Source organism: Bombus vosnesenskii, unplaced genomic scaffold, assembly GCF_011952255.1.
Source record: "Bombus vosnesenskii isolate JDL3184/JDL3185 unplaced genomic scaffold, Bvos_JDL3184-5_v1.1 scf7180000013295, whole genome shotgun sequence".
NCBI lineage: Eukaryota > Metazoa > Arthropoda > Insecta > Hymenoptera > Apidae > Bombus > Bombus vosnesenskii.
Genome location: NW_022882946.1, coordinates 1,481,888 through 1,498,917, shown reverse-complemented (window position 1 = coordinate 1,498,917; position 17,030 = coordinate 1,481,888). Strand labels below are relative to the sequence as shown.

The 17,030-nt window shown below is 42.4% G+C and overlaps 2 protein-coding genes across 4 annotated transcripts in view; one reads left to right on the top strand and one right to left on the bottom strand.

Moving 5' to 3' along the window:
- Window positions 1-15,663, bottom strand: part of LOC117233465 (protein O-mannosyl-transferase TMTC1-like) — a 274,021-nt gene extending 258,358 nt beyond the window's left edge. For 2 of the 3 annotated variants that reach the window (XM_033493803.1, XM_033493806.1), the window contains exon 1: window positions 13,312-15,663. In XM_033493803.1, the coding sequence (XP_033349694.1) occupies window positions 13,312-13,625 (314 nt within the window). In that variant the 5' untranslated portion in view covers window positions 13,626-15,663. The remainder of the gene's footprint in view (window positions 1-13,311) is intronic. The other variant, XM_033493804.1, reaches the window with a different exon arrangement.
- Window positions 1-17,030, top strand: part of LOC117233466 — a 116,188-nt gene that overhangs the window by 86,489 nt on the left and 12,669 nt on the right. The window lies entirely within an intron of this gene.

Below are 17,030 nucleotides of genomic sequence, written 5' to 3'. Positions count from 1 at the left end.
AAAGACAACAGAATGCGGCAACGGCCAGAGCGTTAGTCGAGGAGCAGAGTGCGAGTTGAGCGGAGACGGAGGTTGCGAGTGGCGTTGCCGAGAGAGTGTGGATTGCGCTGTTTTCTGTGCGTTTGGCGTGAATAGTTCAGGTTGAACAACAATCGTCTTTTCCTGTCTGATTAACATCTCTATTGTCCACTCTTTGTAAACACATTATATCACGATATTACATGACTATATATTTATCTTTCTATCGTATTAATTTCTTAGCGTTGTGACGATTGAACATTCTTTGAACATTCTTAATCTTCTAAAAAACTTCTTAATCCGTCTGAATTCGTATTTATGAATTTATTTCCATTTTTTCGGCATTTTCGACTCAAGCTACTTCGCTTTTGATAGTAATTAATGTTCCACTACGTTCGAAATGATATAACTTCGTTAAAAATTTGTCAAGCGATTAACTTTTTACTAACCGTGGTAGAAAAATATATTTTTTCGCTATTCTTGACAAACTTTGAATACGACTCATTTAGGAAGATAATATAATTGCGAAGAGTACAGAAGCATCGCGTTCGAGAAGGAGAAAGCTATTAAAATGTAGAAGCGTAGACGAACGGAGAATAAAAATCGGTTCGAGAATTTTCCACGTTGCCGTGCATTAATCATTTATCGAAATACGCAGAGAACAAACTTTTTCAATACCGCGCTCGTTTCAATGGCACAATAATATCGTTCCATCTGTCCAGACTCCTTAAGAGCGGCAGTTTCTCCTTTCCTTCGACCTTATCCTTCTCCACTCTTTTCTTTCGCTTTTCCTCCTCTTCTTTTCTCACGGATTTACGGGGTTTTCGCCCGCTCGGTTATTACATACCCCGTGGCAAAGTTCACGAATCCAATAAACGGCTGGATACAGCTCGAAGAGCTGTATCCGGAAGCCCGCTCCGGATTCCTCGTCACGATCAACGCCCAAAGAACGGTCCTCGCGTAATGGTACCTTCTTGTCGACGTTCGGACGAGGAATTTCTTTTCTCGCTGTCGACACTGTGTGTCCTCGAGACGTCGAAACAAAGACGTACTACGGAAAATATCGAAACCAGGAGGTTCGGAAGGTCGATAAGAGAACCGCAGAATTCTTTGCTACAGTGGCTCGTGAAACTATAGAAAATCATACATTGCGCGTGTCGTATAAAATATTTGGAAATTTCATTGGTACTGTAACGAGACACTGCTATTACGATTATATTATCAGAATCTGAAACCAACGATAAATAAGCAGTTCCAAAAATTTCAATAACTCAGGAAAAATAACAACGATAAGTTTGCATTTCGCGATTAATAGTATCAAAGATATAGGTTTTACGGAATATCGCGTCTCGGTACATAATCGCAATCACAATTTCCAACTAGTCATCGGTAACAGTCGATATTGGAAGTTATAGCGGTGTCTGGAGGTACAGTACGAAATACCTCGACGTCAGTAGAATAGCAAGTGCATGATCAGACACCGAGTGATGCATGATCGGTTAGAGCGGAGTGCGATTAAAACTGGAGTCTATTCTATGCTCGTGAAAGGTTTGCTACGAGTGTTCCAATATTCTCGTAGGTTACCGTATATGAAACGAAGGACGCGTGGAACGAATAAGAACAGCGAGAAGAAGTCGCTGAATGATACGCAGTTGTATCGCTAAAAAATTCATCCAGTTCCTTTTCCTTTTCCGTCTTTGGAGTTTTTGCCAATTTTGGAAACTCTACGAGTACGAGCGTGGGATACCGTCGTAACAGAACTTCGTCACAGGATTGATAACGCGTTCGTTAGATTTTCGTTTCGAACCGGCATTCCCTCTTTTATCACCGTGTCCCGTTCTCCTCGTTCCGGCTACGATCCTTTGAAAATTCTATCCTCGCTATTGCGGCCGAATCTAAACCGCAATTCGATTGCCGGTAACGTACAGAATTCGCACCGCAACTCGATTCCACCAACACTAGTTTTCTACGTTACATATTCCGCGGACGTTTAATCAATGCCCGGTGTCCTGTGTAAACGCGTTAAAGGGAGAATGATCGTTGTTGTGGCGCACTGACAGGGGTGGGATGAACGAGGACCCCGATCGGATCGTTGGCATTTCAAGCCGGAATTTTTTGTGTTTCGCGAATTATACCGATGATCGAATTATCCAGATATTTCATCGATTCTTTCGTGCTAATTTTGCAACTAGCGTAACGATTATACTCGGTTCCGATTGATTTATCTCGAATCGTTGAAGCCTATAGTAAAGGAAACGTATATATTGTACATAATTGGAATTAAGAAATAATATTACAATTAACTGCATAAATATCCGGAGTTTAACGATGAATTACTTGGACGCAAGGCTACGGATAATAGAAACTGTACGATATTGAAATCTCGCTTTATTTGTCCCTCCATCGGTGCTCGCGCGAAACGCGTAGTGATCAGAACCTGATCGACTAGCAAAGTGTCAAAACGATTGAAGTGCCGGGCGATTTTGAACGAACGAGGCGCCAAAGAAAACGGGGAATCCACGATAAGCGGTGGATTCATCGTACAAACGAATGACATATCAGATCAGGTGGATCGTGACGTAATGGAATTCGAGGGAACGTACGTGGCAAGCTGTATAATGCGATATCGCACGTCTGAATTAGGATCCGCAACGTAATCATTCATGCGTGTCAGTAACGCCGTGAAACGAGATTCCGCTCGGTGCGTCGGGTCAAGTAATTTAATAATAATTATTCCCTCGCATATGCACGCATCCGAGCGCTACAGCGCATCGTTGCTCGCGACTTAGCTCATAAATCATCATAGAACCACCCTGAAAAATCCTCGACTATCGTGAATCATGATTTAAAGGCCTTGGGCGATGAAATATTTTCGATGCCTAAGCTTTGCTATTTTGTAACACGTGGCGCCTAATCGATATCTGAATATGCTATACGAATTGGTGGCAAACGAACTTTGAAGTCGAGAACTTGATTTTAAGGCCAGGGACAAAGATGACTTTGATTCCAAATGAAGCCTGGTATGGGAAGGTCCCTGACGTCGACTAAACCTTAAGATCGAGAGGTTACCGGCGTCAAGTGAACCGCTGGACCAAGAAATCCTTGTCGTCAAAAGAACCTAAAGGCTCAAAGCTGAATGGTATCAGAAGGGAAGCGCTCGAGTGTTTCGAACGAGGAAATCGTCTAAGCGAATACGGTACTTATCGCCGAGTGAATCCTACAAAACATTCGAATCGCTTTCTTTAACCAAATCGTGCGTTATTCTTTAAAAGTCTACGTATATGGCAAACACATTCTACGATCGATAATATTTTTCAAGTAGAAACCAATCTTTGCTTGAAATTCACTCGGTAGAATATTCCATCCAGTTTTTCGCAACTGCAGCTCGCCTTTCATGGATAAACTCGTTCGCTGACGGTAGCTGAAGAGACACGTAACCCGGCTAACTTGCAAATTCTTTTGAACGGAAGCCGCCCTCTCAGCTCGACAGTCCCATGGTGTGTCTTATCTCTTTTGGCGATTGACTGCGTCGTGACTGCTTGGCGAACGAAGCTCACGCTATCTTGCAGCGTGCGCTACGTGCTCTTCAGGTGAAAAGAGATCGATAAAAGTGATCATTTACCAGAGTTCGTTTCCACGCTGAGCTTTTTCAGTGACATCGCGCGAGCGTCCCGGAAGCTCTCTATGCTCCCTATGCTCTATACACACGGTAGATCGACCAGAAGGATTCGTATATACGCGGGAAAGCGAACCGCAACTGCCAACTTCGCCTCGTTACTCCTATGTTTGCCACGGTCTGTGCCAGTGATAACGAGATAAAGCCATTCTACCGTGCATCGACTAACAGCAAGGCGTTTCTGCGTGACTGTTTTGAAAATCCGACGACTGTCCTTTCTCTCTGTTGACGTTAACTGCTGAAGATCGCATGACCAACCGTTCCAACCATTTTCCAACGTATAATCGAACCGAGTGAAATGAAAGTCGCGAAATAACAGCGAGACCGAACTCCATGCTGTTTGAGAAATACGATACACCTGACTGATTTCAAATATCGATCCATTACGTGGTTGGTATTTCATCGTTTCTTTCCTATCGTTTTGCGATCGCAAGATGGATAATAATTTTATAAATGAGAACGCGGCATTTGGAGTTCTTTGAATTCGTATAATCGGGTTTGTTCATTTCGGACATGATAACGATATCACGAAAAATTATGTAATTGTATACCGTTTATCGATCGATATAGATACGCGAAGAAGTCCAAGTATTTCTACGGATACTAGTAATTTTTATCATAATTTTGTTATTTATGTCATTTTGCTATATAACGTATATTTGCGTATATAACAACAAATTGGTATATTTATGCTTGAGGTTTGTATGCAAAATTATGCGATACTATGAAAGGGTGCAGTCTCACCGCTGGCAAACATCGTTGCGCGGGACTAGAGGCCACAGGAGACTAAAGAGGCGTGAAAGCGCGAATAGTCAGCAATACGTACACCTACCTGCCGACTTCTGCATTGCGGCTTTTTAATCGCAGAATCGCTGTACTCTCTGCCATTCGGAATCAAACATAATTCCCTGAGAATCTAATATCTCTAATCAGATTCATCTGTCTAACTTTATGAATTGTACAATTACAGGAAAATATAATTGGAAGAAGATTACGGATTAAGTAGAACTGAAGTAGAACATTTGTAGGTTTTTGAATAAGAAATTTAATCACCTGTTCTTGCATAGTAATACCCATAATTCACCTTTTATACGTAACCTTTGAATTTTGATCCTCGCAAAGGTTCTAAATTATCATCAAGCACTTGATGTAAAATTAAAAACTTACACATTAAGGAACTCAAAGGGATCACATCTGTCACAATTGATATCCTCCCGAATTCCCTTTTATCTTGCTTGCACGTTTACTATTTTGTACTACGTTAAAAATATCCCATATGGAAGGAAATTTAATTTCTTTATATAACTAATTAATAATTCTTGTACCAATCGCCTGAGCACTGCTCTATTCTGTTTTATATTTCAACGTTTATTGACGTTAGCTAACGGTTCTACGTATTTACCGTCTTTCTTCCTCTTAAATTTTCAATTTCAATTTAAACCAGTTTTACATCGATATTCTACGAATACTACCAAAGCACAGTTTCAAAATTTATGGGTCCATCTTTGGATATTCTTGGATATTCTTAGTAACTCGATTAACGTGGATAATGCAACGCAGGAAAGGAACCGGTTAACAGCCTCTGGTTTTCTTTAAAGCAAACATCTCCACAAACAAAACAGCTACATGTAACAAGCACTTTACACATTCTTTCGCGATCAAAGTAAGAACCCGTAAGAAGTAATCGACGATCCATTAGGAAGGGAAACTTGCTTTTCCAACGATAATTCGTCACGCGGACTCCTAATGAAAACCGTCTCTCCCTCAGAAACGGATAAAGACCGGCACAAAAGAGCGCACGGCCGCGCGCAGCGAATAAAAGCTTTGTGGCGCTAACTTCGCTGGGATAAAACTCACCGCCGACAATTTTTATTCTGACCGACACGCGCGAAACTGGCTTTCTGTCTCCGTCTCTCTGTCTTTCTCTCTCCTTATCCTCTCGACGTATGATGAAACAAAGAAGAATCTCTCTTAGGGAACGGTATAAGTTTCTACTTGCGGCAAATGTGATTATATCGATCGTCATTGTGCGAGCACAAAAAGCCGCGCGCGAATAAATGGTAGAGAACGAACGCTGCGAAAAACGCGCTCGCGGATTCGAACGGAGGAAGAATATAACCGAGCGTGAGCGCTGAAAACTAGTAAAAAAATGAAAAAAAAAAAGGACGGTTCGAGGCTCGTTTCCATTTTTTATTTCTTTACTTTTCCATTCTTTTCTTCATTTTCTTTAGTTGTTTTCTCTTTCCTTTCCTCTTTGCCTTCGGCCTTCTTTTTGTTTGCGCCTTTCATCGGACGAGTGTAAACATTAAAATGCAAAGGACGCTTGGTTTAAACCGAGAACGAAAGAGAAAACGAGATTTCGCGAAGCTTAATGGATCTTCGCTCTTTGCGGAAACATTTGCATTTCTTGATGGTATTTCGCATTCCTATCCTGTGTTCCTACGTGGTTCTGGTTATGAAACGGCGAAACGGTTACGGTAAATCATGTTTACCTGAAGCTTCCGTTTGTTTTGTTTTTTTTTACTAGCCACAGAATTTTTTGTGTTCTTTCGCTTATATTTTTCTTCATTTTCTTATTTGTCTTTTGGCAACGCGTAACGTTACAAAATAGTTTGTATGTTTTCAGCTAAAAAAAAAAAAAAAGAAAACATCGGTTTTTGCGTTGCCTTCTGTCATTCGTGCGTAATTCAATCGAGCCCTTGTTACAAACATAAATGTGTTTCTCCTGTTATGTACATGAATATAAACGTGTCTGTGGTGCACTTTGCTATAAAATACCATTAGATTACGGTGAAACTAAATCGCTGATTTTCTTCGATGCTTTCGTGCGAAGATACGTATGGGCATAAATATATTCGCATGCGTTATGTCAAATTGCCTTCGGAATAAGAAGTATAATTGGCGAGAAAAACGATAAATGAGAGTTATTTACTCGACATAAAGTTTAACAGTAATATTAGGTTTAATTTTAACTTATAAAAGTGAGAATTTCTGACGAAGCCTATAAAATTGCAGTGCAATATTTTAATGTACGTTGCGTAGTATGCAAATTGTAACTAACTCTGACAAGGGAAGCACACGCAGTGTAACTCTCGGATTTTAATGAAACTTTACAGGGACATAAAAAATTAAAACTATGACTAGCCGTTACCATAGGTACTGAATATTTTATGGGATATTCGATAATAAAAGTCAGAATTTCTGTAAAGATCGTAAAGCGTGTAAGTCCGTCACTCGAATTTCCAATCTCGTCTACGTAATAATTTCTTTATTTATAGATATTCTATTTCTCAAATGTTGTTTTATTTCTGTCGAACATGAATTACGTCACGGTTGTACCTGAAAGAAGTAAAATTAATGTATCTGAAATTCATCTATCTTTATCGATAAATCGCCATGGAAATCGAACTCTAGCGCCACAAAAATATTTCAAGTACCATAGAAATATGATTAGAAACATTACACACACATGTACCATTACGCCGATAACAATTCGTACTTCCTTTATTCAAAATATAATAATTTTCTTTTCTTCAACATGTTTGAGAGTTTCAAAGGGCTAAGAAACCTTTCAAAAATTGTGTCAGTTAGGCGTTGGTGTTCTACCTCGTAGCCCATATTCCTTAAACTAATTTATTTCCGATCGATTTTCACTTTCAACGCTCACCTGACAATTTCCTTCCTCCTAAAGATTCTTTCCGTTGGCACTTTGCATTGTTATTAATTAAATAAAATTGATACCCTTAAAAACGTGCATCAGTGATGCATCGAGAAGTACAACATCAAGGAAATTGTTTTGAATAAAAATTTGGCAATTTTCAAAATGTAGTAAATTAATTAATTACAAATTAATTATTTTTTTAATAGAACGTTCGATTTCAAAGAAATCGTGTTCTTTCAAACTAAATGGCTCAACATTGCAGATACTTTCCAAACGAAAAATTCCTAATAATTTTTAATTTCTGGTTAAGCGACGCGGCTTGCAGATTAAAAAACAAGATTAATTAATTATTCGGAAGTAAATGACTTCCTGACGATGTTCCTCGTTCCATTACCGCAAATGACTAAATAAAAGATAGCATCAACTAAAAGTTGTTGGCCAAAACGCCGTTCGATCCTATCTTCGCCGTGTTTCTTATCGGAGAATCGGGAACAATTTCCCGTTCGTTTCTATTTACGAACGCGATAATCCAGCGAACACTCGAAATCAGGAAACTTCTCGCCATTGCAAACGCGAACCTAACCGAGCTTCCTCCGCTATTTAACTATCTGCATGGTGGTCAAGACTCTCGTTAGATTGCGACCACCGTTTATTTCAGATTTCTAACACTTACACATCTCAACAAACGCATAATCTGTCGGAACTTGAATATTTATCACACCTCGAAAATTTAATTTAGATTCCGTTCGCTTCGAATTCTCGAAAAGTACATAATCGTAGGTTTATTTTGAAAATTGTTGAAACTGTTTCGCAACCTGAGCCTGACCTTCTTATTCTTCTTCGCTGTCTGTACAACCTTTCTCACTCTCCGTAGAAAAAGCACAATAAAAGTCTCTAAACTTTTTACTTTTTCTAATGCTAATACATGTTTTACCTTTTAAAATTAAATTCGCCGTTACAGTCAAATATATTTATACTCGGAAACCGTTTAAAATCGATTTCCCCGGAGACGGAGCCCTAGGTAAAGAAATTTCTATTATTCTCAATTTATTTTTACACGAAGATCGCCCCATGCTCAATTGCGCACGTTGTGTTGTAAAACATTATCGTGTGATATAGTACAGCGTACTCGGCAAAATACGCGCAGCGTAATATTAGCAAATAGAGCTTAAATTATTAAACGAGACAACGTTGAGCAAAGATAAAAATCGCGGCAATATTTCAAGTCGATGTTTCATGAGGCTTGTACGATTTTTTTCTTTTATACGCCACCACACGCAACATATGCTACCGTAACGAAGACTAAGTGGAGGCAATTCTGGAAGCTTTGATGTTTAACGTAAACAGTATTATTAGGTTGCCATCGTCGTATCGGATCATCGTGACTATCAACTTTATAAGAAAGAATATAACTTACAGTTAAAGTGTATGAAATGTATGAAAACTGGCTTCTCTGTTGCATCGTAGTTCTCCTTTCGTCGCTAGCAAACTTTTATTTATATCGTGCAGGCGGTCGTCTAATCGTCGTGAACGTTTGCAAGACCAAAAATTTCAAAATAACGCACAATTTACTCAGAAAAAGTTTCTTTCCTTTTTCGAATAGTATTCGAACACTTTCTTTGGTTACCGTACTAAATTGTACTATTAGCTCGGCAACTAAGTGATTGCGGGTTTTGCGAATACCACCAAATGGCTTAGTTGCCAACCCAATAAAATGCGAGGAGAAAATTAATCGAATCGCGTAATAACGCTATGACAAGTTGCTCCGCTTGAAGAATCGCCTTATTTTACCACGAAAACATACTCGTAACAATTGCTCGGCAACTGGGCTTAAGGCCTAAAACTATTCGACGCCCACACACCGCGGAGAAGTCAATTCGACGAACGATTGCTACGTGAAACGAAGTTGGAATAGTTCGTTTCTCATGCGGAGGGATCGATTCTACCAAATCGCATGTTATCGAACCAGAGTTTAGGGGAGATATTCTCGTTTCGTTGGTCAGAAATCTGCGAAAGGTGGTTTTCATGTTCGTACGGCAAGCGTAATCGTGCAAACACGCGCGCGCCCGTGCATTACACGTAGCCGAGTTGATGACCGCTTTAGCGAGAAACGTTCGGAAACCCCTGAGATACTTTGCTGGGGGAAATTGCGAGCGTGAAATGTACGGGTCAACCAGCTTGCACTCAGAATTTTCCGGATCGTCGATACGTTTTCATTTCTACAGAAATCGAAATTCTGAAAAGCAAAATATATTCTAAGCGCCGTCAAAGTTTTCTCTACAATAAAGGGATCAAAGGCATGCAGAATAACAAGGAAAAGACAGCGAATGAAACATGCATATGTATTTACGTGTACGTGTACGAATGTAGGCGAAGTTACTGGCACGCGAAGAAACTGAATTGTTCGGAATCTTTGACCCGTGTATAGCCCTACGGCTAGAACCGAAAGAGAGTAATCGACACCAGGCCCTGCGAGATATGAAAAGAGTAATTATAAACATACGCCATACTCTTTTTCTGGTTACTAGTATTTTCTGGACGCGCGTTCCAGTTGCCATGTGAACGAGCTCGTGCTTTCAGAAGCGCAAGAGTCATCAGCCGTCCGGTTTTTAGATGAACTTAAACCTTTGGAGAATGTCCGACTTTGTGGCATATTTTAAAGTTGGATTTTCTCATTTTGCTTTGATCGGGTTGGAACCGTTTCGGTGGAATTAATCGTCGTAGTTTCCTTCGTCGAAGTTCTAGACTAAACAAAATAAATATCCTCGTTGCCTTTAGTTTTATCATTAAGAAATATTAAACATTTCTGCCTGAGCGTGTACGTAGTTTGAATGTACGACGTTTGTTTCGAAATTAGCTAGTTGCTAAGCAAATGATAAGATGCGTCAAATATAGTAATAACCATGTTGGAAATACCAACACGAATGTATAGAAACAGAGAAGAAAATCTAATAGTAGGATAATCTGTCACTGAAACCAAAAATACTACTCTCAGGGAAATTCGCCTCAAACTGAAACACCTGCTATTCACGCTGCAGTTCAACCATCAAAACGTACGAAACTGAGCGATCGAAAGTACAACAGCCGTAAAGACCGTGTCCCGTGACTAGCAACTGCAGAAACTCGCATTGTGCCGTAGAAAACAACGAAACTTTCTTATCTTCAGCCCTGCGTTTAACACGCCAACGTCCGAACGCTGGTAACAAAACAAAGACATCGCTAAACGAAATCCACGATAAATCTATTTGAAAAAATAATTACGGACAGAACGATTGGAAGGCATTCGTGCAAACTAGCTGGAAACGACGCCAGCTCCCGATCGTTAATATCCCGTAATCTCAAGACGAACGAACCGTCATCCGCCGGCAGCCGTAGTCTTCTCGTCTCAGAGCCTCCGGAATTATGGATGCGTTCCACTTCCGGCAACGCGCGAAACACGGAAGTGCAATGCTAACCCCTTCCCGCTCGTTCCGCCCCTTTTCCACCCCTAAACGTCGCCCCTCCTGCCGCGTTCATTCTAGCGGCAGAATGTACGAGGCCAGCCGTCTCTCCACGTCGAAGTTGGCAACGGCATCTGGAGCGTTAAGGCGAATGAGCGATGTGCCGGTGTCTTGCGGTATGATGGATCGCCCAATACCAGCCAATATGCAGTATTGCGCGCGGAGTGTGGCAAACTGGTATCCATGCATCAAATCGGCGCTAGGCGGAAAGCGAGCGGTCTGCTCGCGTTTACAGGATACGCTGTAACGCGCCGGTGTGCCCACCAGCTTCTCGTGATCAGCTTCTTGTCACCCATCCCGTAACCATACCGCCACCGCAACGCGGACTATACGCGACGACCATACGGCGCTTGATCCTGCTATACCGGACACGCATCCGCAATTTTCCGTTCGCCATTCGGAACCAGCGAATCGATATACGGACACGGAACCGCTCGAGAAATTGTCCGATACAGATGTCGTGTCAATCCGGCGACGGTATCGCGACGTCTTACGAGGCGATTACGCCACTCTGTGGTTACGGATTGTTACGGTTATGCTAGCTGAAAGCGTCGTTTCGTTTCTTCCTCTGTTTGTTTGCTCGCGGACGAACGCAGGCCGTATATAGTTGAGGCGATTAATTAATCGAGAAATAGTTAGGTTTCCTTTTTGCGATTTTAAAATGCGCAGATATTCGCTAGGAATATAATACGTTTAGTACGATGCTTACTACTAATTATTTCGTAAGCCATGGACTGCAAATGTCTAGACAAAGGACCCTCCGACAATTCAACACATATTCCTCCACCTAACCTCAACCTACAAGCTTTCATAAATAACTGGGGTACAATCTTCCTACGTAGCATTCTCATTAATCGCTGTCAGCGATAAAGTCCCTTCGCTCTTCTGGAGCATCAACGAATAAAACTTGCAAGTTTTACATCTGTCCGATTCGTTCTTAATGTCTTTACAGAGAGAACACGACGGAATTAGCTGGACAGGCTGCATTTAATTAAAATGAAGGACGAACCGAATAAATTCAACATTGTACAACAAATTTAAGTAACGGAATTAGATGTCAACTTTTTTCGAAGATTACGAAATTCAAATATCTAAAAAAAAGTTAAAGAAGCGTTCTATTTGCGATTGTTTTGCCAAAAGCTTGAAAAACGCTTTAATGCACTTAAACGCGGTGCATTTAAAACGCACAGGGATAACGATCCGGTTGCAGCGACTGCGAACGCGGAACTTCCTTAAAACGTCGCGTAAGAATGATCATCTTCGCGCGATCGCGCTTCATACCGGCTTGACTAGCGACGAAAAAGAAATTGCAACGAAACTTACAACGTGTAATTATTCCATTCGCGATAAGCTAACGGAACGAGCACGCTCACAGCGGTTTATTTTGAGTCAGCAGCTTTAATTGTGGACCAAGCGAAGTGTCTACTAATTGTAGGAATGGCGCACAGCGAATTCGTTTTAATAATACCGGCGCTGATTGCCATGCTGGTCGCGAGCCACTTGCGGAGATTTTAATCGACCTCGCGTTTCCGATCTTGCGATTACTTTTTTCTTCTTTTTTAATGGCTTTATTTCCACGAGAAAGTGCTAGCCTTTCGAAAATAGTCGCGATATTCGTCCGGAAGATAGCGTGGAACTAATTATCGCGGTGACAGAAATTATGTTGTTAAGGATAGGATAAGAAACACCGACGTATAATCTAACATCTCAACGTATAATCTCCTTGGCGAGGTGAGAACGCTCGAACTTGCTTTGGGCGATCAAAGGAAAGTTAACGTATTCACGTCAACTTCGATTACGATAATTATTCGTGTGCACGTACGCTGTATCTTGATACTCGTTAAAGAGCGAGAAACGAGTTTAATGTCGCGTGTAATTGTCTCAAATTATTCCGAAGGCTAGAAATATTGACAATCAAGGTATGGATTTTGTACCAAAGGAATCGAAATGAAAGATGTACGAACAAATTTAAAGTAAAACGTACACTGTACAAAAGAGAAGCATCGGAATCTTCAGAAATGCACCTTTGAAAATCCATAAAATTTCTATGAAAAAATACTATTTGATTATTTTCACTGCTGTTGTAATTCTGAACAACGAAATCTCGCATTATCGTTATATTATCAAGAACGTCGGAACTATCGTTTAATTATATGGAATGTTCGCGCTATTAATTCCCACTGCTTTTGTTGCAAAAATGATAGATCCACGAGCAGAATCAGAGAGAACGGAATTCCGTTATTTTTTAGAACTAATACGAAATCGACGATTGTAGAGACGAGTTCGATAACCTATGGCACGGTAGAGTTCAAGGTCGCCAAAGTACAAAAATCGAGCACATATTTTGGAATTTTTACAACGCTGTATTCGTCATGCTCGCGAAACGTTATTGATCTAATAACCATCGTGAACCACAAGGAGAAAGAAAAATTCACATAAAAAGCACTTTGACTCACCGGAACGTGAATGTCGTCAAAGGCCTGTAGCTCTTATGGCTGTTGATATCGTGCATAGGGGTTCCCCAGAAGTCGTCCTTCAAAATACTAGTCCACGGTGTTTGACCGAGCACGTCCTTGTTTCTCACCACAGCGGGTATATCGTCGTGCACGAAATCACCACCTAACGCGTTCAGGTAACAACCAACGGCAACCAAAGCGACTGTCGCGTAAATGCACCAACCGGGCGGTTCGTTTCCCTCCGAGTCGTTGCACCCGGTACGACCGGCCCTCTTGCTGTTCTGGCAACAGCAACCGTTGTTTCGTCGTCTCATGATTCACAAAACGCGAACTACACTGGTGCGCGAAACAGGCTAAACGTTCTGCCGCGATCGTCGGGAATAATCACTCTCATGGAGCCAAGTTAGCTCTCATACGCCGCTATCTACCGAGTTGATAAATCCTCGTGGAACGAATCCACCGTTCACCGTCACACGACTCGATCGCTGATCGCATCTCAAACACCTCGAAGACAACGACCACGACATCGACCGGATATTTTCTCGTTTCTTTTTCTTTTTTTCTTCTCTTTTATCGCGTAGAATCGGGGAGACACGAAAGTCGAAAACAGGGCTTTTTGTCACGACCTGTTCCTCGTGATTGTTCGTAATTAAAGCAGTAAACGTTCCATTTTAGCGAACGCCACGCGATCACGGAACGATCGATCGAGACCGACAGATAGAGCAGGCAACAGGGGTTCGAAGATTTTATCTTTTCTGTTTTTCTAGCGAAATCCAGCAGGAAGCGGTGGCGCGCGCGATACTACCTGTCCGTGGCTCGCGTTCCACTCTTCCATTTACTTCGACTAGACTACTTTGAGCATTGGTGGGCCTCGTAGCGAGCTTGATAAATGACTGCGGAGGTTCATTATTTACCGAGCCGGCACGTCCGATGTGTCCGCTCTAAAGAGAAACGGGTTTCGCGCAAACTGATTGCTCTTCCACAGATAATAGTTCTCGCATGGTGCTCGTTCGGTCGAGATTGTCCCCGCGGGAAGGTAGTCGGTCGCGTTCTTCCCCGTGTCACCCCCTCCCCACTTGCACAGCTGTAACGACGTAACAGCTCGTTACGGTTACGGGGATCGAGTTGTCCGACGACGCGTTGCAGGACCTACGCGAACGATTCGACCGATCGGTCCCTGCGACCGGACGAAACAACCGGCCGATACGGGTTTCGTTCGAACCACCGTGATCACCGCGATACACTACCCTTTGCACGAACAAAGAGATCGAAACGAGCTTGCGTGCATCGGTTCCGTGGATCTCGTCCGTCGAGAAACCGTGTACAACTCGTGGCAACGAAGCGTTCTCCCCAAGTGTTTCAATCTGACCGTTTCTGCGCTAATTCTCTCACGAATATCGACGTCCAAGATCCTTCTTTACGATGCTTCGTGCATGCTGCCTGTTTCCCGTTTCCACGAGCATTCGATACTCGGTGCACCTCTTCGTACAGAGGCGCTGACGAAGCGAAAAATACTAACGGTCGACTCACTCGTTAACTTAGCGATTTGGCTGTTTGACCCGAATCGCGATGTAACACCACGGGAGGATATCGACGCACCGTGTCGACGAGACGGAGAACAACGCGCGCTCCTCCTTCTCTCGTTTCTTCGTTTTTAATTCCACGCGCATTCGTTCTCGCGATCAGTCCACGATCCTATCTTCTTTTCGTTTGGACGAACGAATCTTCTAAAATTATGGAGAACCAGCGGCGACACCGATAACACGCGGGTACACACCCGCGCGCGAGAGAGAGGACGGCTGTATGACCCAGATACACGCCATCGTGTCCGGGCTACTTCTATCGCCGCGACTTTCCTATGCATATAGATCTATACAAGCGGTGGTATCTGGCCGGAGGCGCGCACAACCCTCGAATTCCCTGCAGTGACGCCCCTTTTTCTTCTCCTTTGCTTCCTTTCTTCTCTTCGGTTTCACCCTTCCAGCCTTTCGATTCTTCCTCCTTTCGCACCCTTCAATTTCCAAGCTCCTTCCTCCCGCGACATTTCACCCGAAGATCGACGAATCTTTGACTGCAGCCCCGTTGCAACGTGATCCAGTTTTCAGCCTCCTCTACCCTCGATGGAACAGTACTAGAGATCCGCGTTTCTTCTCGTCGAGAAACCGGTTTGACAAGCGTTACAACCGTTTAGCTCGTTCTACCTCTCCACGACACTTTCGTCTCGTGTCACGACTCCCGACAGACTTCTGTTTACACGCCTCGGAGACGACCGCGTTACACGGTTACAACAGGTTGACGCACCGTTTAGAAATGTACAAGCGTCGCTCGAAAGATTTGTATAATCTTCGTGGAACCAAACACGTATAACTAGTGGTAGCAGATCGTTATGTCGGTACTCTGGTAAAGAAAATTCGTTCCGATAGGATCAAGATCGATACGAACGGACGAAACCTTAGCCCTCACGAGCGGAACCACCGAACAGGAAATGCACTCCGCGCCATCAGCGAAACAACCTCTCGGAACGAAGCGATCACGAGCGCGCGACTACCGCGTCGTTATCAAATTCGAGCGGGTCGTCGCGACGACGATAAGCGCAAGACTAAAGGACGACGGCAACCGCCCGGTTATATACCCGGCGCACTCTGACCCGCAAAGCCGCGCCCGCGCACCAGCCACCCCGGGGCATTTCCCTCCTGCGTTCCACGCTGTCTCTCTCCCTTTTCTCGGTCGCCTTCCATCGCGTGCTCGCTTTCCGCGAACCTCGTGTTTGTTTACCTGCTCGTGTGGACCAGAGTCGCTATGGGGGATCCATCGCGAGCAGTCGCGAAGAGCTGTGTCCGCTTTGCTCGTGTTTCGGCTTTGCTTTTGATTCTGGATCGTGCGAAAGCGGATAGAAGATGATAGCTGTTCGAATCGATGAAATTTTAAGAGGAAGCGCGATCGATCGAGATTTCGAATTTTTTCACTGGCAAGATAATTTAGCAACGATAATAACGGTAATCTGTAAATTAAATCTCTCTCTACGTTGAAACACGACGTGCGAATTTTGTAAACGATCGTTGATCTGTAGGACGATCGTTTATTCTGTATCGTAGTAACAGCGAAATAGTCTGGCAATGAGACAAACTTACGACTGATCTAATTTTTACTTATCGAATAATTTTGTTTACTTTCCGTATTATTTATTAATCCATCGAGTTTATTTATCGTTCGAGCAGTTTTATTGAAAATTTGCCTACAAATCCACGATAAATATGCAAACGCTGACTTTTATTAGAGAAATTGTCGTATTACACCAGAAATGAAAGAAACGTCGAGATGAATATAGATCAAAGAATTAAATCCTTCTGAAAAATTATTTCAGGAATTAAATCTTTTCAAGAAGATTATTCAAACGATCGTCTCGTTGATAACTTCAAACGGAACATGTATAAAATTCAGTTCTTTTTTCGCTTTCACTCTGTTCCATTTGAATTAATAGCTTGGTAACGCTCTTTTCTTTATTCTTACATTTCTCGTAAGGATACAATATACTATCTTCTTTGACTTTGAGCCAGGTAAATGTTTTAATTTTTTAATTTTGGTTATACTTCTTTAACCCTATCCTTTTATTATCGTGCCATTTATAGATGCGTATTACGTCATTACGCTTTTTCCGTGGTAATACGGCACTCGTATCCGCTGTAATTACGAGTCCGAGACCTTTGTTTATCATTTTC